Here is a 26528-nt window from a genome sequence, read left to right on the forward strand (position 1 = left end):
AGTAAACGGTAAGGCTAAGAAAACATGTGCCAACCAACTGGCAGGAGTATTCAAGGACATTTTCAACCTCTGACTGCTACGGGCAGAAGTTCCCACTTGCTTCAAAAAGGCAACAATTATACCAGTGCCCAAAAAGAATAACGTGAGCAGCCTTAATGATTAACACCCGGTAGCATTCACATCTACAGTGATGAAATGTTTTGAGAGGTTGGCCATGACTACACTGAACTTCTGCCTCCTGGACCCATGGCAATTTGCCTATCGCCACAATAGATCAACAGCAGATGCAATCTCAATGGCTCCCCACACGGCTTTAGACCACCTGGACAACACAAACAGGATGCTGTCCATCGACTATCGCTCAGCATTTAATACCATCATTCCCACAATCCTGATTGAGAAATTACAGAACCTGGGCCTCTGTACGTCCCTCTGCAATTGGATCCTCGACTTCCTAACTGGAAAACCACAATCTGTGCAGGTTGGTGATAACATCTCCTCCTCACTGACGATTAACACTGGTGCACCTGAGGGGTGTGTGCTTAGCCCACTGTTCTACTCTCTGTATACACATGACTGTGTGGCTAGGCATAGCTCAAATACCATCCATAAATTTGCGGACAATATAACCACTGTTGGTAGAATCTCAGGTGGTGATGAGAGGGCGTACAGGAGTGAGATATGCCAACTCGTGGAGTGGTGCCGCAGCAACAACCTGGCACTCAATATCAGTAAGACGAAGGAGCTGATTGTGGACTTCAGGAAGGGTAAGAAGGAGGAACACATACCAATCCTCATAGAGGGATCAGAAGTGGAGAGAGCGAACAGTTTCAAGTTCCTGGTTGTCAAGATCTCTGAGGATCTAACCTCGTCCCAACATATCGATGCAGTTATAAAGAAGGTAAGACAGTGGCTATACTTTATTTATTAGGAGTCTGAAGAGATTTGGTATGTCAACAAATACACTCAAAAACTTCCATAGATGTACCGTGGAGAGCATTCTGACAGGCTGCATCACTGTCGGGGGGGGGGGGGGGGGGCGGCTACTGCACAGGACTGAAAGAAGCTGCAGAAGGTTGTAAATTTAGTGAGCTCCCTCTTGGGTTCTATCCTACAAAGCACCCAGGACATCTTCAGGGAGCGGTGTCTCAGAAAGGCAGCGTCCATTATTAAGGACATCCAGCATCCTGTAGATGCCCTTCTCTCGCTGTTACCATGAGGTGGAAGGTACAGAAGTCTGAAGGCACATACTCAGTGACTCAGGAACAGCTTCTTCCCCTCTGGCATCCAATTCCTAAATGAACATTGAACCCTTGGACACTACCTCACTTTTTAAAAAATATATAGCATTTCTGTTTTTTTGCACGATTTTTAATCTGTTCAATATACGTATACTGTATAAATTATACTGAACAAGATTTACGTATTTATTATTATTATAATTTTAATTTTTTCTTCTTCTATATTATGTATTGCATTGAGCTGCTGCTGCTAAGTTAAGAAATTTCACATCATATGCCGGTGATAATAAACCTGATCAAACAACAGGAATTCTGCAGATGCTGGAAATTCAAGCAACACACATAAAAGTTGCTGGTGAACGCAGCAGGCCAGGCAGCATCTGCATTAGGGTCTCGTCCTGAAACGTTGACTACACCTCTTCCTAGAGATGCTGCCTGGCCTGCTGCGTTCACCAGCAACTTTTATGTGTTATAATAAACTTGATTCTGATAAACTGAATCAAACCAATTATGAGAAGGAAAGATAGGATCAATATGGAAATGAAGGCTTTGTGGCCAAGTCTGTGGACATTACAGAGATGGATGGAGGGGCAGGTATGCTGAAGAAGTAGGGAGGCTGCAGGAGGACTTCAGACAGATCAGGAGAATTGCGCAAAGGAATGGCAGATGGAATACAGTGCTGGGAAGTGTATGGTCATACCCTTTGGTTGAAGGAATAAAAGTGTAGACTATTTTCTAAATGGTGAGAAAATTCAAAAATCAAAGGTTCAAAGGGATTTGGGAGTCAGTGTGCAGGATTCCCTAAAGGTTAACTTGCAGGTTGAGTTGGTGGTGAGGAAAGCAAATGCAACGTTAGCATTCATTTCGAGAGGACTAGAATATAAAAGCAAGGATATAATGCTGATACTAAATAAGGCACTGGTGAAGTCTCACTTGGAGTATTATGAGCAGTTTTGGACCCTTTATCTAAGGAAGGATAAGCTGATATTGGACGGGGTTCAAAGGAGGTTCCTGAAAATGATTCCAGAATTAAAAGGCATTATCATATGAGGAGCATTTGATAGCTCTGGGCCCATACTTGCTGGAATTTAGAAAAATGGTGGGGTGGGGGGAATCTAATTGAAACCTATCCAATGTTGAAAGGCCAAGGTAGAGCGGATGTGGGAGGGCATTTTCTGTAGCGGGGGAGCCTAGGACCGGGGGGCACAACTTCAGAATAGAGGGATGTCCATTTAAAATGGAAATGAAGAGGAATTTCTTTAGCTAGAGGGTGGTGAACCTGTGGAATTTGTTGCCAAAGGAGGCTAGGTCATTGAGTGCATTTGTGCAAAGATTGGTAGATTCTTAACAAGTCAAGGCAAGAAAGGTTATGGGAGAAGACAGGAGAACGGGTTGAGAGGGAAATGGATCAGTCATGATCAAATGGCAGAACAGACTCAATGAATCGAATGGCATAATTCTGCTCTAATACCTTATCGCCTAAAATTAATACCTCCTGTCAACAAAATGATGTATGGGTAAGGCAGGGCATCATGTGACATAATTTTATCATGATATTTGAACCAAAATGTTATGATATTACAATGGCTGGCATTTCATTGCACTTGACCTTAATCAAGGTACACATGTTTCACAAGTGACAACCTTACCACAAGCTTCATGGCAAAAAATCATAAGTTCACAAAATATGCATTATAATTTGCTATATGTTTAAAACATAAGTTCTTTCTGTGAGGTACTTTGTTGAAAACATTGAGAGAGCTTTTATGTGAGCTAGCCACACAAGAACCACGCTTGTGCTACTGAAGGAGAGGTGAGAGATTATATTTTATAATAACAGAATACAAGTTCTTCCAGTCATGAAAAAACAAGAGTAAGATTCTATTGACTCTTTTCTGACAGTGCTTAATTTCAGGAACATCTCTCTCAATGCAACATCTTCTATATATCACACAACCAAGCTCTGCTATATAATTAACATCAGTTAAGAGCAGTTGAACAAAAATTACCTATAACTAGATTCAGTTTGCCAAAGTTAATTTCACTTGGATCCAAAAGCTTAGCAGACAAAGGTTTCCTGATTTTGTTCTTAGCGGGAGTTACTGGGAAATGATTAATTTTGGCTGTTATACCGTTTGGCCATCAACTAGCACTGTCTTGATTTAAGCGAGTACAAAGAGAATCACTTACCAGGGTGGCCAGCATGTAATGATAACCTCTGATGTTTTTGCCAACGTTTACAGCCTGTGGCACAAAAGAAAGGAATAATCTATGAAAACTTTCTCTGATATAATTTAACCAACACCATTCAGAAGTGTAATTATAAAAATTTTAGGCCACACAATTTAAAATAGCTCTTTTCTAAGTGAATATCAATTGAAAAATAATGAAGCTGGAAATCTGAAATAAAGGTAGAAAATGCTAGAAACATTCTCCTGGCAAGGCAGCATTAATGGAAAGACAAATAATGTTAGTGTTCCGGTTGTAGTTTTGTTATTCTTCATATCTTTTCTAATGTTCTGACGCTAAAGCTGATAGCAGCTGATAGCGGATTAACATTTGGCGAGACCCTTCCTCATTCCCATTCCTTTCACATAAAGGTTAACAATCGATTAGCTTTTTACTTTATGTTTTGTGCTTTTGCTCTCACTCCTAGTAATGTACATATATACACACACACAAATAATTACGAAATCATTTGCTTTTCCTCATTCCCAGCCTTGTAACATCAAGAAGGTATTCTGTTTGTCCTTCCGGGATTCAGTATCATTAATTTCAAACTGATTATATTAAATTTCACTGGCCATTGTGTTTTCCACACAACAACCCATACCACAAGCAAGGGATGGAGAGAACTGCTCTGACCTGAAAGATGAGCCGTGTACCCCTCTCACAGATGCTGCCTGAGCTGCTGAGTATTTCCAACACTATTTTTATTTCAGGTTTCTAGCGTCTGTAATTTGTTGGCTTTTAATTATTGTGCACAGAACTGCTAATGATGCCCGAGTTCAATCTACAATCTGACACCAGGTTATTTGCTTTGGGCACAGCTGGATAACATTCTTAATTCTGTTCCTTTAGAAAAGTCATTAATACCTTCATGGTCTTCGTACAAATGCCTTGGATACATTAGTTATTTTATCATCACAGAGTATGTACTCCTTATTATTAATCTTTTATCTTTTTATCTCCCAAAAGAACTACCAGTCAATACAGCAATTCTGCAGTTCCAATTCTTTACTTCCAATTCTACTGTTATATTTTTTGCTGATGACTTACTGTTTCAAATATCTTTGCAAGCTCCATATGGGCTATTTAGTAAGTTGCTCAAAAATGTACTAGGTTAATTCTTGATGTACACAGACTCCTGTTTCCCCCCCCCCCACCCCAATTGCACAAGGAGGTATTGAGGCCAAGGTCTTCGAGCTTATTGATTAGTTTTGAGGGGATGATGGTATTGAATGCCGAGCTAGTGTCGATAAAGAGGATCCTGATGTATGCATCTTTGCTGTCCAGATGTTCCAGGATTGATTGAAGAGCCAGTGAGATGGCATTTGTTGTGGACCTGTTGCCACTGTAGGCAAATTGAAGTGTATCCAAGTCACCTCTCATGTATGAGCTGATATGTTTTATCACCAACCTCTCAAATCACTTTATCATTGTGGACTGAAGAGCAACCTGGCAGTAGTCATTGAGACAGGGCACCTTGCTCTTCATGTGCACCAGTATAAGAGAAAGCCTGCTTGAAGCAGGTGGGTACCACACACTGCCGAAACGAGAGGTTGAAGATCTCAGTGAACATACCAGGTCATCACAGGTCTTAGTAATTTGCCAGGTACCCTGTCCTTCCAGTAGCTTTTTGTGGATTCACCCTCCTGATGGCAGCCTACACATCAGCTTCAGATATTGAGATCAAAGGACCATCGGGCTATCTGGGGATTTGTGATGGTTCCTCTATGTTCTGATGGTCAAAGCAAGCATAGAAGGCATTGAGATCATCTAGAAGCGAAACCTTGTTGTCTCCCAAGTCACTTGATTTAACTTGTAGGAGGTGATAGCATTCAAGCTCTGCCACCACTGTCTGAGCAAGGAGCAGTAGGCATTCCTTGTCTTAATGTAGCAGTGGTCGAATATTTTGGGACTGCGGATTGCAGTATCTTCATTTCCTTGTCTCTCAGCATTTTACCTGTGTTGTTTGGGTGGATGCTACGTGATGTGTTCCCCTGTTACAAATCAGTACCAAAAAATTACAAACAGTACACAATATGCAATTAAATGATTGTGCTTTATAATTCTTAACTTGACTATAGGGTTAGTAAAGAAAACCAAAAAGAAAAAAGGGCCCATTCTCAGGAAACAGTCTAAAGTGCAATGTTGGAGCTCACTGTTTCCCGTCTGTTTGTTCTCCATTGATTTCCCTCCCAACCTCATTCCAAGTCCACTCCGTCCTGCAGTCTATGATTTCCCTGTTCTGGCATCCTCTCTCTCTCCATCTTCCGCCGCACAAAAGACTGCAAAATCTTCGCTTGGGCATACAAGAAAGAAAAACATCTCCTCTCATTGGCCAGCACACATTCCAAAGTTCTAACCCAAACACTCATTCTCTAGTCCTAACCCAAACACTGCACGACAGAGAGACCATTATATTAGCAGTGAACCTTTCCCAGGACGTTACAGTACTGTTGTATGGAAGTTTTGATGAAGGGTCATGGACCTGAAATGTTAACTCCATTCCCCTCTTCTGAGAAGCTGCTTAACCAGCAGAGTAATTCCAGCATTTGCTGTTTTTGTTACCTTTAAGAAATGTTTCATTGACTTTACTATACTAATACAAAGCTTGATGTTTCCCTGATTTAAGCAGAATAGTGCTGACACTATTTTACTGACTGAAAAGTTATCTGTCCTGTCAGGTGTTTTCAATCAATAAGTAGCAGTTCAGGAGATCTTTAATCCCTCTTCAACAACGGCAGAAGAACAAGCACTATTAGACATCTTTGCTTCCTCATCAAATGGTGGTGGTACTGCATAACAGGGAAAATCATAAAATGCTGAATGTGCTCAGCAGATTAGGCTCTATTATTTTCTTGTAACTTGAAATATTTGTCATGCAAGCAATGGAAGTAGGTAATTTCAGTGTTGCTGTTTTTTTTTTTTGCCCAAACTCCTTTAACAGCTGCTTTGAAAAGTAGAAAGAAAGGAACTGAAAATGACACATTATGATTTGTGAGTTGACCTTCAAAACCATATTATTCAATTCAACTCTCAATCTCACACAAACAGAATCATGAACCTTAATGCTCTTAGAGTGATCCTCTTAAAATGTATATATGGAAGCAGCAACAGAAAGGAAGCAGGATTACAGGACTTGTGCTAAATAAATTGGAAATTATCGGTAGATACTCCTAAGGGGACTTGAGGATAGACATGACTTTGCATTGAAACGCAAAGACTTTAAATCGCATTATTATCACCATGCTTAACAGGGTTACAGTGACAGTACAATGAATACAAAACAATCTATATTTTTCATTTTTTGTCAAATATTTTGCATGAATACTGTAGCTGTTACCTGATCCAGAATCGCATTCAGCCTGTTTAATTCACAGTCTATTAAGTATCTTCTTTCTTGTCTCTTGTCCATTTCTTCAAAGATCCGTCTATACTCCATCACGTCGGTGATGCTTCCAACTGATTTTGCTGTAACTTGCCAGTTATTCTGGACAGCAGCTTCCATTATTACTTGCAGGATGGAATATCCTGCCAAGAAGAAACACAAAGTTTAGAAACCAAGCACTGAGAAAGAATTTTTCAAATGTTTTCCAGTAGCTTCACTGTGCAGCCAGGAGCTGAAGAAAGCGATCTTGTTCATAAGTTTGTTAAAAATGTCAACCCAGTCAAGCTCTTTGCAAAGCTTTATGTTTTTGCAAGTGCTACTCACTACTTGCTGGTCACGAAAGGCATCACATATATTGAGCATTGGAAATTGTACCATCAGGCTACAAATCAGGTTAGCTTAAAAGATTGTGTCAATTTGGATAGACATGGGCTAAACATGCGCAAATCCTTTCTATCAAAATTATTTTCAAGTTGCATTATCATAAACCACCCCCCCCCCAACCTCCCCGCCACCCTAATAACACTGGCTACTCACATTCAGAGTATCTCAATGTTTTGTTTTGGGAGTCCATGTAAATCATCTTCTCTACACATGTAACTACCTTTTTTGCTCCACCAATCTCCTACCAGTATATTGTGATAATTGGGAGACCATCAATTCTAGGATAAGTAGACTGCTGCTACATTAAACAGGTATTTAAATTAAAGAATTTGTATGTTTTTTTAAAGAATTAGTAAAAAAAAATTGCACTGAAACAAAGAAATAGGCAGAATTTAGCTTACCAAAATCCCTTTAGTTAGTATTTGCTTTCGACAAACTGAGCTGTAATTACAATAAAAATATTTTGCAACTAAAATTCAATAAATTCGACCGGAGTGCATTTTGTCCTTGATCTTTGATTTATGGACTTCATTGTAAAGTTGTTAGATTTGAAAGAAAATGATGACGTTTGACCTTCTTTATTGAAGCAGTAACATTTGCTTTTCCTGAGCTTGGAACATTTACACACACACACACACACACACACACTCTTAAAGTAATTATATTGAGAATAACTGTTTCATTAATATTAATATAAATATCAGAAAACAATACACAAACAACCAAAGCTTCAAACCTTTGCAATAAAATAAAGGTATTTGTGACCAGCACAGGGTGAACATGTTATAAATATTAGCTACAGCTGATACCAAATCTTTGTATCAAACTCTGCCGACCTATTTCTTCCTCATCCAAAAACCGGCCCAAAAGTCCTGTGATAAATTAGGTATTCAGTCTATCAATCTACGCCTGCTCTTTTAAAGTACAAGCCAGATAGTTTCCCATTCATTCTCTTTCCTCCCATATTTTTGAGTCATGTTTCTTAAAAAATGCCTGTTGTATAAAAATATTTTCCTTGCCCTAATTTTGTTTTATTTGTCTATATTATGTATCTTCTGTTTATCAGTCATCAGAAAGAGTTTGTCTATCTTTACTTAAATTTTTTTATTAATGAAGTTAAACAAAACAGGCTTTTCATAATGGCATTTTTCATAAACTTATGCTGAGTTTCAGAAGATCGAAGCAATGGTTTTCATGCTAAATGTCTTCGCAGTCATTTAAAAGATTCTACTCTGACGTGATGTGCCCAGGTTGACAGCAGCAGTTCCATGTAAGAATTCAAATCCCATCCGGATTGCTTTAATTTTGGGGAAACTGATAAAGGGATAATACAACATTGCCAAACAGAAAAGAAGAAAGTACATTTACATTGAGCCTTATGCATATTTATTGAAATACTATTGACGTCCAATAATTGTGAGAAACTGGGCATTTATGCACTTCACGTTCTCTCTAAAACCATGCAATTAAGAGCCAGTGATCCACTTATATGAGGCCAATTTAGGGATAAATATTGGTAAGAACACCAGTAATTGGACCAACAGGGAAACAAACCTGGGTATGAAGAATAGTGCTGCCAAAATAGAAGAATTTTCATTTGACTCCTGGTGGTGTACTTGTGCAGTTAGGAAAAGGTGTTATTCTTAATCTATGAAGGAAAATGCTTATGTCAAAAAGCCAAAGAAGAATGGTTAAACCGGAATGTGATCAAATAGAAAGAATCCCTATTACTGATCCAAAAAGGTTACATCAACAAATCAAGAATATCACTGGTAAAAAGCTCTTCTGTTCTTCAGGTAGATGTTTGAAAGCAAAGGATGGTACCATTATTATGGAAAAAGATGAGATTGTGAACACATGGTCTGAGTATATTCAGGAATTGTTTGAAGATGATCGAGGCAAAAAAAACAGAAATTAAGAAGAACATTGAAGGTCCAAGTATTTTAAAATCTGAAGTTTGTAAGCAATAAATAAGATGAAGAAAGGAAAGGCAGTGGGTCCTGATGAATTAGTAATAGAACAAATTATCACCCTTGAAGATTATGGAATTGAAAAACTTACTGATTTAATCAATGACATTTATGAGACTGAAATAATACCAGAAGAGATGAAAAACATCAGTATTTATCACTCTTCCTAAGAAATCTGGAGCAATAGAATGTGAATTACATAGCACCATAAGTTTAATGAGTCATATCACCAAGATACTTCTAAGAATTTTGATGACAAGAGCTAAAAGTAAGATACAAGCTGAAATAGGTAAAGAACAATGTGATTTTGTGAAAGACAAAGGTACAAGAAACGCAATATTGATGTTAAGGATACTATCAGAACGAGCTATTCAAGTACAAAAAGATTTGTTTGTTTTATTGACTGCACAAAAGCATTTAATAAAATGAAGCACAATAAGTTATTTGAAATATTACAAGAAACTCTAGATCTAGATTCAAAAGACCTCCGCCTAATCAGAAATCTGTACTGGGAACAAACTGTTGCTGTAAGAATAGATGGAGCAGTGAGTCAGTTTACGAAAATCAAGAGGGGCATTAGACAAGGGTGTGTTTTCTCCCCTGATTCATTTAATGTGTACAGTGAAACAATATTACAAAAAAAAAGAGACATCTTGGGAATCAAAGTTGGCGGTGAAAACTTCAGTAATTTCAGATATGCGGATGACACTGTGTTAATTGCGAGTACGGAGGAAGAACTACAAAACTTAATTGATATAGTTGTTGAAGAAAGTGCAGAAATGGGTCTATCTATCAATTGCAAAAAGACAGAATGCATGGTGATATCTAAAAAGGAGAATCCTATCTGCAGGCTGAGAATAAACGGGGAAGACATAAAACAAGTACAGAACTTTTGCTACTTAGGAAGCTGGGTGACATCAGATGGCAGGTGCAACATGGACATCAAAAGAAGAATAGGGATGGCAAAAGACACCTTTATGAGAATGAAAAGTATACTGACCAATACCAAACTAGGCAGGACAACCCGCCTTAAAGTACTGAAATGTTACGTTTATCCAGTTATGTTATATGGCTCAGAATGTTGGACAATATCTAGTAACACGAGGAAATGAATTGTAGCAGCAGAGATGTGGTTTTTGAGAAGGATGCAAAGAATATTGTGGACGAAACAAATATCTAATGAGGATGTCATGAACAGAGAAAACACAAAAAGAGAAATAATGTATGAGATCATGAAAAGGCAATGTAACTTCATTGGACATGTGATTAGGAAAGAGGAGCTAGAATGCACAGTAATTATGGGAAAGATTGAAGGGAAGAAAGCAAGAGGAAGACAAAGACAAATGATGATGGAGACAGCAGCCAGAGAACTGGAAATGAATACCGATGAATTGATCCACTTGACCCGAAACAGGAGTGTGTGGTCGTGGCAGTCAAAGCTCAAACTGGGCATGGCACCTGATGATGATGATGAATGAAAAGCAATGAAGCATTTCCTTCATTGTAGCTCAGGAAGGAATCACAGTTTTAGTACTCACTAAGAAGTCTATTGATTGTTTGCATTCTACCTATCTCAGAATGGGTTGGTGTGCGGTGACATTGTTCAAGTATTAAACTCAGTCTCCACATAAGTTTTGTCCAGTTTAAGTATAAACTGAATGTTTTCCATGACTGATGATGTACCTCAATTTTATTGGAAATAGAGATAATATGATTTATTTTGTCAATATCTATTTCTCTGAAGGAACTGGCTTTAACTCTTACTGCCTTGCCCAGATCTATAACTGTTTGTCAAAGGACATGAGATTACATTGTAAACAATTTATATCACCACGTTCTTTTCAAACACAATAAGGCAACGTGACCATACAAAGACAGATGAAGCTTTCAGTTCGCTCTGTCCATGAAGAGTAGAAAAGGAAAAGATGAGGGTTCAACTTTCTTTTGCAATACATTCAATTTCTGTTAACTGTTTAAATTTCAAAACTATCCAGGAAACATGAAATATAGGTGAAGAATATTCCAAATATGGAACATGTCTGGACATCAGAGGGCTGGATAAATTCACCTATCCTGTTTCCAAGGAGATCTGTAATTAAGGGGAACAGGTGCTGGATATCTGATGCTATGCTCTTGTAGCCTTAAAGAAGTCAATACTGCTGCGAATGTGGAATTAATATACCAGATTTAATGAGCCAATAAAGTAAATAATAGATGTACTGGCCCAATTTAAAGGGAGAAATTTTTGTGAAATGCAGTTTATACTTTGGATGAAATCAATCTCTATATTTCTTAAAAATTCTCTTGATGCAATTACGTACAGAGGACTTTATAAACTGTCGCGATTGTCACTATGCTGTCAAATATGACAGCCATTTGCAACAAATGCCAGAAAGAAATGACGAGGATAATCTGTTCTTGTCAGAAGTGTTAGCTGTAACCCACCATTTTTCTACAAGTAGACATATGAAATCCTTAAAGACCAACTCACCACAGGAAAACCGCTAACTGTTTGTTCTTTGTTCAAATGATGGTGTCTGTTGATGGTACAATACTTCACATTTGGCAATTTAGACATTCATATCCTGATAGAGGACTTTGAGCGTATTACTCTCTGAGACAATTTCAAACTTCGGGAACAGATTGGGATGATGGGCTTAAGCGTAAATTTTAGGTTAGGAGTTAGGTAAGATTATTAGTTTCTTTGTTTTGCGTTTTCCATGACTGTTGAAAATAAAATGCACTGTCATACTGGTCATTCAATTGCTACTTCTTCTTCTTCTGCTGTCCATCGAAATCCGATAACGATGTCCACTCCTTTAACGGTGAGATCTTTGATGACTATACAGTCCTCCCTGGACCCACAAGCTCTACTGCAGGTGGGGCATGTATATCTGGTAGTGGTGGCAACCATGGCTGGAGTTCTCTTGGCTCTCTTCTGCTGTCTTCTGGTTGTTCCTTTCATCTCCAGAATACTAACCCCATCCCTATGCAGTTGTCGCCACGTGGTACGGTCAGCAGCAACATCCTCCAGGTCCTCGGGTCTGATCTTGCACTTCCTTAAAGCATTCTTCATCTGATCCTTCTAGCACTTCTTTGGCCCTCCAGCTGAGCATTGACCATGATGTAGCTGGTCGTATAACACTCCGTGGGGCAGCCGATATGCGGGCATCCTTATCACGTGCCCCAGACACTGCAGCTGACGCTGGGTGATCATGGCCTCAATACTTCTGCAGTTGGTCTTTACAAGTATTTCAGTGTGAGGCACCCGCTCACACCAGGTAATTCCCAGGATGCGCTGGAGGCAGCTTATGTGGAAGCGCTCCAAGGACTTGATGTGACGGCTGTAGGTTACCCGAGCTTCACAGGGTGAAGCAAAGGAGGGTGGTGACACAGACTGCTTGGTATACGGCGATCTTTGTGGAGGGACGAAGGCTCTAATTCTGAAAGACTCTACGCCAAAGTCTCCCAAAGGCAGCTGATACCTGTTTAATATGCGGCTCTGGATGTCGTTGTCAATGCTGCTATCCTCAGAGAGAATGATCCCCAGATATTTGAAAGAAGGCACTACTGACAGCTTTTCATCACCAACAGTGAAGGCAGGTAGAGTGGGTGGGACACTGGTACTCCACTGGCAAACCACTTCTGTCTTGGTGGTATTGACAGTCGGCCCCATCCTGCTGTACGCTCTCACCGCCACAGCAAGGACAGTCTGAAGATCCTCTGGAGTATGGGCCACAAGAGCACAGTCGTCAGCATACCGCAGCTCCAAGACCCGTTTTCTACGGAGTTTGGTGGTTGCGCGGAGCCTCCTGATATCAAAGACGTTGCCATCTAATCTGACGTCCACTGCCACACCGCTGCTGTCTTCAATCTCGTTGTGGAGAAGCTTGGTAACACACAAGAGGAAGATGTTAAAGAGTACTGGTGCTAGCACACACTCCTGCCTCACCCCTGTGTGTACAAGGAAGGGCTCAGACTCTTGTCCTCCAATAGTCACCCGAGCAGTCATCCCATCGTGGAACTGGCAGAGGATGTTAACAAATTTATTGGGACAGCCATACCTGAGGAGGACATCCCATAAGAGCTCACTTTGGAGAGGTCGACAAAGGCCATAAACAGGTCCTGATGTTGCTCCCGGCACTTTTCCTGCAGCTGCCAGGCTGTGAAGATCATGTCGATCTTGCTCCTGTTCTTCCTAAATCCACACTGCGATTCAGGCAGCATTGACTCAGTGATGTTGCTGATGAGTCTCTGAAGCATCACCTTAGCCAGGACCTTTCCAGCAACAGCAAGGAGTGATATGCCCCTACTATTGCCACAGATGGCCTTGTCACTCTTGTTCTCATAAATGACAACAATGTTTGCATTTCTCCATTGCTGTGGGATGTTCTCATCAGTCCAGGCCTTGGTGATGTACTGGTAGAGGGTGCACATACACATGTACCCTCTGTTCTTCAGTAACTCAGCAGGGATATTGTCAGTGCCAGGAGACTTGTTGTTCTTAAGGGAATGGACAGCTGATAGAACCTCCTGGAAGGTTAGTGGTAGACTGAGGTCATGGATAGGAGGAAGTTCAGGCAGTTCATCTAGAATGGTGGGGTCTGCATCAGATTCCTGATTAAGCAGGGTGTTAAAACTCTCAGCCCACCTCAACAGAATGGTATTCTGATTCTTGAGTAGTGTTAGACCATCTGCTGTTTTCAGGGGAGTAACGCATCGATTTATTGGGCCGTAGATAGTTTTGACAGCATTGTAAAAATTATGCATGTCATTATTATCAGCAAAGGACTGGATTTCATGTGCCTTTTCAGTCCACACGCAAATACTCCAACCCACCCACTAATTGCCTCTAAGTTGTTGGTGGCACCTAGTGACCCAAAGGGCTAGCTTTCTAAGATGATCTCATGTATCAGAGTTGATGCAAAGGCACATTATTAATCCACTGTTTACCATCTTCCTCCTCTTACAGTTTATTCCCCTTTACCGAACATGATCACCTTTCTTTAGTCCACTATTTCGCTGATTTAACAAGTTGAATCATTTAACAAGTACATCAGTCAGCTTGGGCAACGGGAAAAATGAGCCTTTAATCAGGACTGAATGGTTGTTTCTTCTTGGTATCTGTGAACCTTTTATTAGAGTTTGCTAGCACAATATGTATTAGATGTATATTAAATCACTGATAATCAGATTTTAGCAGTATTTACAGCCGTAATACAAATCCCACTAGCAGGAAAAGAGAAGCTGGCTAAGTTTGACTCAGTGGGAAAATGAGCATCACAACTGAGTAAAAAGTTTCGTCTTAATCATTTGGAATGCTCTATAAATGCACAGCTGGTTTCTTAGCCCAATGGGACAAAATTCTAACTGACTTAGAATGGATCATTTAAGAAAGAGTACAATAAAAATCAGCAGTATACCCATAATCTTCATTCAGCCTTATTATTGATCCCTTGTGAGCAGAAATATAGAACACCAAGGGAGAATGCTCCTCTCATTTTAGTTCAAACATTAGTGACTCATTTATGTAACATGAAGAAGGATCTCAGAATTATCGCAATGAAAAGCGCCTTTGGGAGCTGGTGTCATGCTGTGTCAAACTATCGTTATGCCTCCCCTGGAGACCTTCAGAACTGCTGAAGATCCGCTTTGTCTATTATTTTGCAGTTAAAGGTCACCAAAATGAAATGACTGCTGACTGCAAGTCACAATACAAGTGCTGCCCTAAACTTGGCATGGTTTTCTGTGGACTATGATTGACAGTTCACAGAATAGAGAATTGTAGGGTCACAACAATGGTGCGGTATCAATACCAGAGACGGGTTGGCTGCAAGATTGATGATCCACAACACTGACATAGATTGCAAAGCCATTTAAACATTATTGAGCTGTATTTATTTTTCAAAGTGACATACAGGCCAGCCATTTATACTGTTAGACCAAATGAGTGACGCTGGCACAGTTTACTGGGAATGGGTCCAGTTGATTGAGTGCAGAATTAAAAGACAATAAAATTGGCACAGATTTGCCAGTGGAAAAAAATAACAGTTTACTAAGTAGATTCTTGGGAGTATTTTTCTTTCCCCGGCTTTAAATCAGATAAAATTGAAACATTCAAACATAGCATTAAAGCACGGTAGCGTAGTAGTTAGCATAATGCTTTACAGTACAGGTGACACGGGTTCAATTCCGACTGCTGCTGCACGTGTTTCCTTTGGGTGCACCAGTTTCCTCTCACAGCTCAAAGATGTACCGGTTGGTGAGTTAATTGGTCATTGTAAATTTTCCCATGACTAGGCTAGGATTAAATCAGGGGATTGCTGGACGGCATGGCTTGAAAGGCCGGAGGGGCTATTCTGCACTGTACCCAATAAATAAACAAACAAATAAATAAGCACTTTTTCATTATTAATGAAGCGAGGCATTGTGTTTGGAGAAGTCAGCTTTATTAATTTATTGATATAATTACATGTATTGATACAGATAAATCACACATGTAGGTTCTTGGTTATTTTAAAAGTATGACTTGTAGATTTCTTTTGGCAAAACTACTTTATTCAATAAACCACTTTGCATCTTCATATCATGGATTGAAAGATTAGGAGAAAAAATACACAAAACTGAAACTGTTGATTATATCAGAGGAAAAGCCATGGTATAGCGATGGGAACATTCACAAAAGCTTGCGATCAAAATACAGCGGCATGCAGAAGTTTGGGCACCCCAGTCAAAATTTCTGTTACTGTGAATAGCTAAGCAAGTAAAAGATGACCTGATTTCCAAAAAGCATAAAGTTAAAAACACATTTCTTTAATATTTTTAAGCAAGATTACTTTTTTATTTCCATCTCTTACCGTTTCAAAATAACAAAAAAGGAAAAGGGCTTGAAGCAAAAGTTTGGGCACCCTGCATGGTCAGTACTTAGTAACACCCGCCTTGGCAAGTATCACAACTTGTAAACGCTTTCTGTAGCCAGCTAAGAGTCTTTCAATTCTTGTTTGGGGGATTTTCGCACATTCTTCCTTGCAAAAGGCTTCTAGTTCTTTTAGAACTTGGGCCGTCTTGCCTGCACTGCTCTTTTGAGGTCTATCCACAGATTTTCGATGATGTTTAGGTTGGGGGACTGTGAGGGCCATGGCAAAACCTTCAGCTTATGCCTCTTGAGGTAGTCCTTTGTGGATTTTGAGGTGTGTTTAGGATCATTGTCCTGTTGTGGAAGCCATCCTCTTTTCACCTTCAGCTTTTTTACAGACAGTGTGATGTTTGCTTCTAGAATTTGCTGGTATTTAATTGAATTCATTCTTCCCTCTACCAGTGAAATGTTCCTCGTGCCACTGGCTGCAACACAAGCCCAAAGCATGATCGAGCCACCCCAGTGCTTAACAGTTGGAGAGGTGTTCTTTTCATGAAATTCTGCACCCTTTTTTCTCCAAACATACCTTTGCTTATTGCCGCCAAAAAGTTCTATTTTAACTTCATCAGTCCACATGACTTGTTTCCAAAATGCATCAGGCTTGTTTAGATGTTGCTTTGCAAACTTCTGATGCTAACTTTTGTGGTGACGACGCAGGAAAGGTTTTCTTCTAATGATTCTTCATGAAGGTCAATTTATGCAGGTGTCGCTACACAGTAGAACAGTGCACCACTACTCCAGAGTCTGCTAAATCTTCCTGAAGGTCTTTTGCAGTCAAACAGGGGTTTTGATTTGCCTTTCTGGCAATCCTACGAGCAGTTCTCTCGGAAAGTTTTCTTGATCTTCCAGACCTCAACTTGACCTGCACTGTTCCTGTTGACTGCCATTTCTTAATTACACTACGAACTGAGGAAACGGCTACCTGAAAATGCTTTGCTATCTTCTTATAGCCTTCTCCTGCTTTGTGGGCATGACTTATTTTAATTTTCAGAGTGCTAGGCAGCTGCTTAGAGGAGCACATGGCTGCTGATTGTTGGGACAAGGTTTGAGGAGTCAGGGTATTTATAAAGCTTTGAAACTTGCATCACCTGCCCTATCCTAATGATGTCTGCGAACAAGCCATAGCCCTAACAAGCTTATTAAGGTCTGAGACCTTGGTAAAAGTTATCTGAGAGCTCAAATCTCTTGGGGTGCCCAAACTTTTGCGTGATGCTTCTTTCCTTTTTTTCCATTTTAAAATTGTACAAGACAAAAATAATACACTAATCTTGCTTAAAATGTTGAAAAGAATGTTTCATCTTTAACTTTATGACTTTTGGAGATCAGTTCATCTTCTACTCACTTAACTATTCACAGTAACAGAAATTTTGACCGGGGTGCCCAAACATTTTCATGCCACTCTATATTATAAGCATTAGTTCAATATTAAGTTCTTTTAAATGATCAGAGAAGCAACCAGCGTTTTTATGAATTAATTGAGCAGCAGAGTACCAAGCTTATAAAAGGTTTTCCCACATCTACTAAATTAAATTGTAAAGCTTAAATAATGCCTATATTGTGCTCATAATACACCATCGGGAAATACTGCTGTCCACTCATTTCATTAAGGGATATTTTGAAAGAGGAACGTGTTGTTCTATTGATTGTGGGAAATTCTTGTAACCCTCAGTCTCCGCCAGCATGTGTTCGTCTAGGGGAAAACAACTCGTGGCTCCGCCAAACTGAGAAATCTCGTTTGTGTGGATGCTGTGTGATGTGTTGTCTGGTTACAAATCCGCACCGCAAAATATCAGACAGTACATCATATGCAATTAAATAACTGAACTTTATAAATCTTAATCTGGATAAAGGGTCAGTATGGAAAATAAAAAGGGCCCATTTTAAGGAAAAAGTCTATTGCGCATCGATGGAGCTCACTGTTCGTTCATTTGTTCCCTTTGACCTCCAAGCATAGTTGGCCCTCAGACCCTCGCTCCTCAGTCCACTCCATCCGGTGGTCTTCCGACTCTCTCTATTCACGTCCTCTCTCCCCATTGCTCCCCGACGAAAGACCGTGAATAGCTTGGCTTCCAGCCACACACAAAAGAACAACATTTCTCCCATTGGGTAGCCCCTGGATTCCAAAGTCCCGTTATCTCTAGTCATAACGCAAACATTGCTGCTACAGACAAACCATTACATTAGCAGTGAAACATTACATAGAAGCCATTAGCCTTAGCAGTGAAACCTTACAGTGTATTAAATTCATAAATGTCTTCACCTTCTCTCAAGATACATCATGTTCACAGTTCAGTCTCAATTTCTTTATGATTATGAGCGTCTGCATGACTTTGCAATCACTGATGACATCACATCTCTAGTTATGCCGGTGATCCCATACCGAATTTTAACAAGTTGGAATGTCTCATAGAACAGTAATTTACTGAAGTTATTTTTAAACTATGTGCCGATGTGCGCTTGGTGGCAAAAGAGACTGCAGATAATGGAACGTAGAGTAAAAGCAAACTCCTGAATGAGCTCAGCAAGTCAGCCAGCATCTGTGGCGGGAAATGGAGAGTAACTATTTCGGGTTGAGACCTATCACCTGGATGGAATTCTCCAGAAGTTTATTTTCTGTAGTCTTGACAGCTATTAGCTTCTTTTTGGTGCATGTTGATTTGGGCTTGCTGTTTCTTTCTTTCATTTCCCATCAAAAGTCTTAAAACCAAACTGAAGTGAAAAGAATTAAATCCCAGTACTTCCATTGGCTCTGTCTTTACTTCTCCCTGACTTAGCAAAGTGGCCAGCACCCACCACCCCAAGCAGAAGACAGAAAAGCGTGAAAGCCCACACTGTCAGGCACAAGGACAGCTTCTACTGTGTGTTATAAGACTATTGAATGGTTCCTTAGTATGATAAAATGGACTCGACCGCACAACCTACCTCGTTATGGTCCCGCATTTTATTGTCAACCTGTACTACACTTTCTTTGTAGTAGTAACACTTTATTCTGCATTCTTTTATTATTCCACCTTGTATTACCGCGGTGCGCAGTACAATGAATTTATCTGTATGAATAATAAGACAAGCTTTTCACTGTACCTCGGAACCTGTGACAATAATAAACCAATTCCAAAATCTGAATGCATGCTGCATAAATAATGGGTACTTACTGTAAACATAAGTTAATTGTTAAGCTATTAAATTCACTTTGAAAAGTGTACTTTTATGAAAATTATCAGGAGTTCTGCTTTTAAACCCAGGAGACCAACTATATTCACTGAAGCTGTAGTTTTTCTTGTTAATTGTAGAAGCCAGAATGAAGCCAAGCTGCGAGAATAGATTGAGTTGATCAGTAAAATCACAAAGAAAAAAATGTTATTATTAGAATCTCACTAATAAATCAAGCAACTTTTGCTTTACTAATAGTTTCAGAAAAGAGCGTTGAATAACTTTGTTCAGTGGGAAGAATTATTGGCATTAAGTCTGTAGGAACGAGTTTCAAAACCCAGTAGTGCAAAGGGAATTACAAATGCTTATGGCTGGAGGAGACCATTGCAATGCAATAGTCCCAAGTAACACACAGTAGATGTGACAAGATCACTCAAGCACCTCAGTTTAATGCATCCATTCATTAATGGTTAACTTAATGCTCCCCTGAATACAGGAGCCCCACATCCCTTCCAGCCCTTTCACCAATTATGCACTTAGTCGTAACAAAAATAATCTAACCAAAAACACAATGGAAAACAAGGATGTTATTTAATTATCTAATCCTTTACTGTAATTTCCCACATTTTCTCCTGATGGCTCTCATTGTATTTTATAACTCAAAGGATAGTACCTAGCACAAGCATCATTCGACAGTCTAGACAGAAATTATTGGCAGGTTATTTAATGATGGACAACATTAGACCAAACCTGATCTGTTCCCTCAGTCATGCCTGAAATGCTATTGATTGTTGCTAGAGTTCAATAGGGCACTAATTCTGTTAGCATCTATTGGACCGTTAACATAGCCAATACTGATTCATGGGATAGACTTATGAACTGTGGGCTAAGGAATACTGAATTAGCCTACAAATTATTGGTGATGGTATCTGTGAATAAATAGTATAGACTCGTCTGCAAAGCTAATTCAGGATTAAGTAAGAATTGAATTTGGGCCTTTACTAGCCTCTAATAAATCAATGATCTGCGTATTTCAGGAAGTCTCACTATTTTCATTGACATTGACAAGATAAATTATGGACATTTATGTCATATTATACTGTATAATATCAAAATATTTCTATAAAAATCAATGTAACCGAATTGGGAGTAAGCCCGATATTCACAGTTCTTGGTATCGTTGGTTAGAAATTCAGAATCAGAGTCAGGTTTAATATCTTTGGCATGTGTCATGAAATTTGCTCTCTTTGTGGCAGCAGTACAATCCACCACATAATAATAAAAAATGTGAATTACAGTATCTGTATATTAAATAGCTAACTGAGTCCAAAAATAGATTAAAAAAAAAGGACTGAGGGAGTGTTCACGGGTTCAATGTTCATTTAGAAATTGGATGGCAAAGGGGAAGAAGCTGTTCCTGAATCATTGAGTGTGTGCCGTCAGCCCTCTGTACCTCCTTCCTGAAAGTAGCAATGAGAACAAGGCATGATCTGAGTGAGCGGGGGTGAGGAGGGGGTGGTCCTTTATAAAGGATGTAGTCTTTTTGAGGCATCGTTTCTTAAAGATGTCCTGGATACTATGGAGGCTATGCTCATGATAGAGCTGATTAAGTTCACAACTTATAATGCTAACTGAAACTTGAGATCTTAGGTTGGTATACCTTTTTAGGTTGCTTTACTGGGACAATAAATTTCCATCTAAGAGTACACCCAGGTCCTTTTGTACTCCAACAATCTGTGGTACTTCTCCTTTAAAATAATATTCTGCTCTTCTATTTTTACCAGACAAAATGGATAATCTTTCATTCTACTCTACTTGCAGATCTTTGACCCCTTGCTGGCTCTTTCGCCTCTTTATACGATGCTTACTGTCCCACCATCTTTAAAAGGTAGATAAATAATGAAGAGGTATTCCAATACAAACTTTAAAAAAAAAAATCGGACAATCTTTGCACAGAAACATAGGAGCAAATGATCAGGCTTTTAGTAAAATAATAATTCTTCTCTTTCTGCTTACTAAAAGAAAATTGTAAGATACTTCCTTAGTCACAGGACAATATATTGCTATTTAATGATCTGCGATCCATTCCCTTATCCTCTCTCTGCCTACTAAATTATTTAATCAACTGAAATAAAAAAGTGAAATAGTAATTTTAGTTATTATGTTTCTCAGTGAAATAGTAGAAGAGGCTTCAATGGGTACAAATTTGAAAAATGCTTTAGTGTTTGAAACAATTTCATTTTATTAATACCAAAGAGAATATATGAAATATGGCGACACAAATATCTATTACTTGTACTGATGAGAACCCTTTGGGCAGTGCTTGGTTGTTTTATTTCATCTGATTTCCTTAGAAGGTAATAAAACCAACCTAAGATCTCAGGATTCAGTTACCATTGTTACCTCATTTCGGACATTCTTAGGAGTAGAAACTTAGCCTCTGTCACATATCATGAATGTATGACGCATGTGTATACTCATTGAACTATGTCTACAAAATTCAGTTCCATTTAAGTCAATGAAACCACATTTCAGAAGCACTTAATGCATGCAACAGACACATTTCATTTTTTTTCCCATTTTTGTGGAATACCAAGGTACATTCATCTTTTAGTGTAATTTATCTGTGAAAGGTATGGTAGGTTTGGAAACTTGATAAAAATAAGATAAGCAGAATGCATTTACTCATAATCCATGACATCTCTGATCACCCAAATGAATAACAGGCATTTAATATAATATTATATAATCTGGCCAGTTTATACACAATAACCATACAATTGAGCAGTGACTCCAAAACACCAGTATTTTGTTGTGGGAGGAAGATACAAAACATAATTGATATAAATGTTATCATTCTATGCTGATTGGTGCTACTCATCATGCTTCTTGGGAGGTGTAGATGGTGCTTGTATTTTGTGAAGCATGCGTTTACATGCTACGTGCTCCCAAAACAACCAATTACCAGAATCATTGGGAAGCAAGTGGAAACAAGGTCTATTTTGCAATCAGACAATCATCAGGGACACAAACTAAGCACATCAGTTGTGGGAGACTTAATAAAAATCCAACTGCAGCTGAGCTGGTGTGATATATTGGATTAGCAAAGCTTCTTCTTAAAAAAGATTAGAATCCTTTTAATAAAATCCGGGATCCAGAATCCTGTATGTTAGCCTACAACGTTGCCTTTTAAGCATTGTTCACAATCACCTCCAGGTCCCTATTGCTTAGTGGATGGCAGAGTTTGATATTAAACATGAAAGCCCCAATACAGAGTTCTAAGCACAAAATGAAATCACGTTGATACATTATTTGAGCAGTGAAGCACTGGAAGAAGTCCTGCCTTTCAAATGAAATATCAAACTGAAGATCTTTTCCCCCCTTTGGGTGGACATCAAAGATCCCAGGACACAACAAGCTTAAAGAATCAATAAATCATCCGGTCATTGTCAAAGTGATAATTGTGAAACTGCAGAGTCTAAAGAGACTGCTGTTCCCTGTAATAAAATACTGCCTTCGATTCGAAAATACCTCATTGTCTGTGAAGTGTTTTATAATGAGCTGTGAGTGAGCGAAACCACGAGACAAACAAATAGTTGAAATGCAAGCAAGACATATGTTGTGGAGAGAGAGTAGGAAAGTTGGTGTTGAGGATAAAATTGGATCAACAACATCCTTATTGAACGGAGAGCAGGCCTGAAGGACTGGCTAGCCTACTTGTTCCTCATGGTTCAGTATCAGTCTTTTCCATTCATTTTTTGTTAAATTGTGCCACTTAACACATTCCTCCTTCAAAGACATTTCGGCTCACAATTGTCTGTACTGAATTTTATTTATCTGGTGTCTGCTCTTCCCATTATTCTCCTATATGTCCTCTGGAACCTTGCTATCATACACAATACATTTTATTCTATGAAGTTTTTTAGCATCTGCAAATCTCAAAAGTTGGAACTCTAAGTTCAAGCCATTGATGTACATCAAAAAATAAGTGATTTTATTGCTGAACCCAGGAGTGATTTTTTTCTTTTAGTTTTCAAAACAGTTATTTATCTCATTTGATTATATTTTCTTGGAGGTGTTAACTGCATTTAATGATCTGGATCTCAACTTGGAATATTGACAATTTCTTTCCTCCCCACATAAGCTATTTGACCCACTGAGATCCTTTAGCAGTTTGTCTTGCTCCAAGTACACATCACAACTTTCTGTATTCTGAAAATCTCTCAGACATTTTTGCACATGTTGAAATTTGTGCTTTTGTTTCACTGGGTTCAACTTTGTCAACAAGCATAGCACTTCATCAAACAACCTTTAAAAGTTCATACATTGCACAAATCACAATCCCTTCTTCCACACTCAACTCATCGAAAAAGATTTAATCAAGTTAAATCTTCAGACTCATGTGTGTGAATTAATTTTACATTTCTACCAGCTAGAGCGTAATACCAAACATCTTGACCTGTGCCCCTTGATCACAATTCTCCCTTGGAGCAGAACTGATGAATTCAATCAAGTTCTTTGATTGCCCAATCTGTTTGGTATTTGGAATAATCTTCACCTGTTTCCTGTATCCCCTATAATCTACAGGATTGCTTTTAAATTGCCTGGTTAGTACTCAGAAATTAGGTGCCAATCTTTCTCTCTCATCCTGTTCCTGGGTAGCAAAGAACCCATATTTCATTTTGCATTTTATGTTTATAGCAACTGAACATGCCTGAAGAAAGAGGAACACAGTAAATGTCTTGCAAAAAAAAGCATTGCCAATACCTTTCTACACAAATTATCTTTGAAAATATTAGATGGAGATCAGAGTTAACCTGTACTAACATCAGTGAATTTTTGGTCCTAAACTGATATTTAGATGCTAACTAACTTTGGAGTCAGATGGGCATTTTTCAAAATGGGACATTTTCCTTATTAAGTTTTGAACATAAGAAAGTGTTACGTCTCTTTTAGGCATTATTTGCATTTTCTCAATGGATCCAAAAACACCCTCCCCTATTTAAATTGGGAAACTCACTTGATCCTGATCCATACATGCACTAAGCAACCAACCAAAACCCTGCACTACTCTCCCAACCCAATGACCACTCGATCTGCCCCATCCCATTTGGATCTATAGTCACAGACATCCCCTTCCCCACCAATCAGTGATCATTGGCAGTTGACCTCCAGCCCAGTCCCTCACTGTTAATCCCAATCCATGGATGAATTCCCTCCCCTAAAATCTGAAATATCAGTTTCGTTTTTGATATTTTAAACTTATCTGGAACTTCCAAGTATGCTTGTGTGCATAACTTCACTCACAACAAAACTGAAATGATTCCACAACCTACAAATTCACTTTCAATGACATTATAATTCATGATCTCATTGTTATTTTTTTCTGCACAATTTGTCTTTTTTGCACATTGGTTGTTTGTCTTGTCTTTATGTATATTTTTTTCATTAATTCTTTTATTTCCTTATGTCTGCAAGAAAATAAATCTCATCACAGCATATGGTAACATACACAGCACATACTTTGATAACAAAATTACTTTAAATTTCAAGTGGCAGTGATCTACTTTCACCAGCTTAACACTACAGTGGATCCCAGTTAATTGGGACACATTGAGACCAGCACATTTTAGCCCCATTAAGCATCTGCCTCAATTAACCAAAGTTTCATAGAAATAGGTTAAAAAAGACAAACTATCATTTGACAGGATACCAAATGAAAATGAAATAGAGAACAAATTAGAACACTACAAATATTCGCACGGTACTAGAAAACTGTGTACTAATACATAATACAGAGGAATCCATTCAAAGCATATTGCCGTGTTCTTTTCATTGACAGTAACTGAAGCAAATCAGCGCAGGCACATAGTGCAGATAATGGACTGCTGTTAATGCCTTCCTGCATGAAGTATTGTCAAATCTTACTACTTTTTAATTCAGGGTTAGTCAGCTCAAATAAATGTCATAACACAAGCACAAACACAAGGACTGTCTTGTCTCCCTTTCTCTTCACCATTTACACCTCGGACTTCAACTACTGCACAGAGTCTTGTCATCTTCAGAAGTTTTCGGATGACTCTGCCATAGTTGGATGCATCAGCAAGGGAGATGAGGTTGAGTACAGGGCTACGGTAGGAAACTTTGTCACATGGTGTGAGCAGGATTATCTGCAGCTTAATGTGAAAAAGACTAAGGAGCTGGTGGTATACCAGAGGAGAGCTAAGGTACCGGTGACCCCTGTTTCCATCCAGGGGGTCAGTGTGGACATGGTGGAGGATTACAAATACCTGGGGATACGAATTGACAATAAACTGGACTGGTCTAAGAATACTGAGGCTGTCTACAAGAAGGATCAGAGCCGTCTCTATTTCCTGAGGAGACTGAGGTCTTTTAACATCTGCCGGACGATGCTGAGGATGTTCTACGAGTCTGTGATGGCCAGTGCTATCATGTTTGCTGTTGTGTGCTGGGACAGCAGGCTGAGGGTAGCAGACACCAACAGAATCAACAAACTCATTCGTAAGGCCAGTGATGTTGTGGGGATGGAACTGGACTCTCTCACGGTGGTGTCTGAAAAGAGGATGCTGGCTAAGTTGCATGCCATCTTGGTCAATGTCTCCCATCCACTACATAATGTACTGGGTGGGCACAGGAGTACATTCAGCCAGAGACTCATTCCTCCGAGATGCAGCACAGAGCGTCATAGGAAGTCATTCCTGCCTGTGGCCATCAAACTTTACAACTCCTCCCTTGGAGGGTCAGACACCCTGAACCTATAGGCTGGTCCTGGACTTTTTATAATTTACTGGCATAATTTACATATTCCTATTTATTACTATTTTTCTATTACTATTCTATTACTATTTATTATTTCCATGACTAATACTATTTACTATTTACTAATAGTAGTATTACTATTACTATTTCTATTACTATTTATTATTTATGGTGCAACTAACGAAAACTGATTTCCCCTAGGATCAATAAAGTATGACTATGACTATATGGAAATGATGCCATTTAAAAGCTGTTTGCTCTACGCAAGGTGTAGTGCCTAATGGCCAAACACGTGCATGTGACTGACACTAGTTAGAAATTGTTGCATCCTTCAAATCTTCATTTTCATTGTAACATTCAAGATGATTGTTGATACCTTCAAGTTCTTCATTGTTCCTAACTTGCTGAAGTTGTGAAATTGTTTATTTTTCACTCACAGCCATTCCTCGCAACTCTAAGCCTGTATGCTTGAA

General features: G+C 39.0%; 1 protein-coding gene across 1 annotated transcript in view; it reads right to left on the minus strand.

The window, feature by feature from the left end:
• LOC140204578 (glutamate receptor 3-like) overlaps positions 1–26528 on the minus strand; it is a 385312-nt gene that overhangs the window by 219068 nt on the left and 139716 nt on the right. The window contains exons 4-5 of the mRNA XM_072271301.1: positions 6811–6998; positions 3432–3485 (exon numbers count right to left, since the gene is read on the minus strand). Of these exons, the coding sequence (XP_072127402.1) occupies positions 3432–3485; positions 6811–6998 (242 nt within the window). The remainder of the gene's footprint in view (positions 1–3431; positions 3486–6810; positions 6999–26528) is intronic.

The sequence above is a fragment of the Mobula birostris genome, chromosome 10 (genome assembly GCF_030028105.1).
Source record: "Mobula birostris isolate sMobBir1 chromosome 10, sMobBir1.hap1, whole genome shotgun sequence".
Taxonomy (NCBI): domain Eukaryota; kingdom Metazoa; phylum Chordata; class Chondrichthyes; order Myliobatiformes; family Myliobatidae; genus Mobula; species Mobula birostris.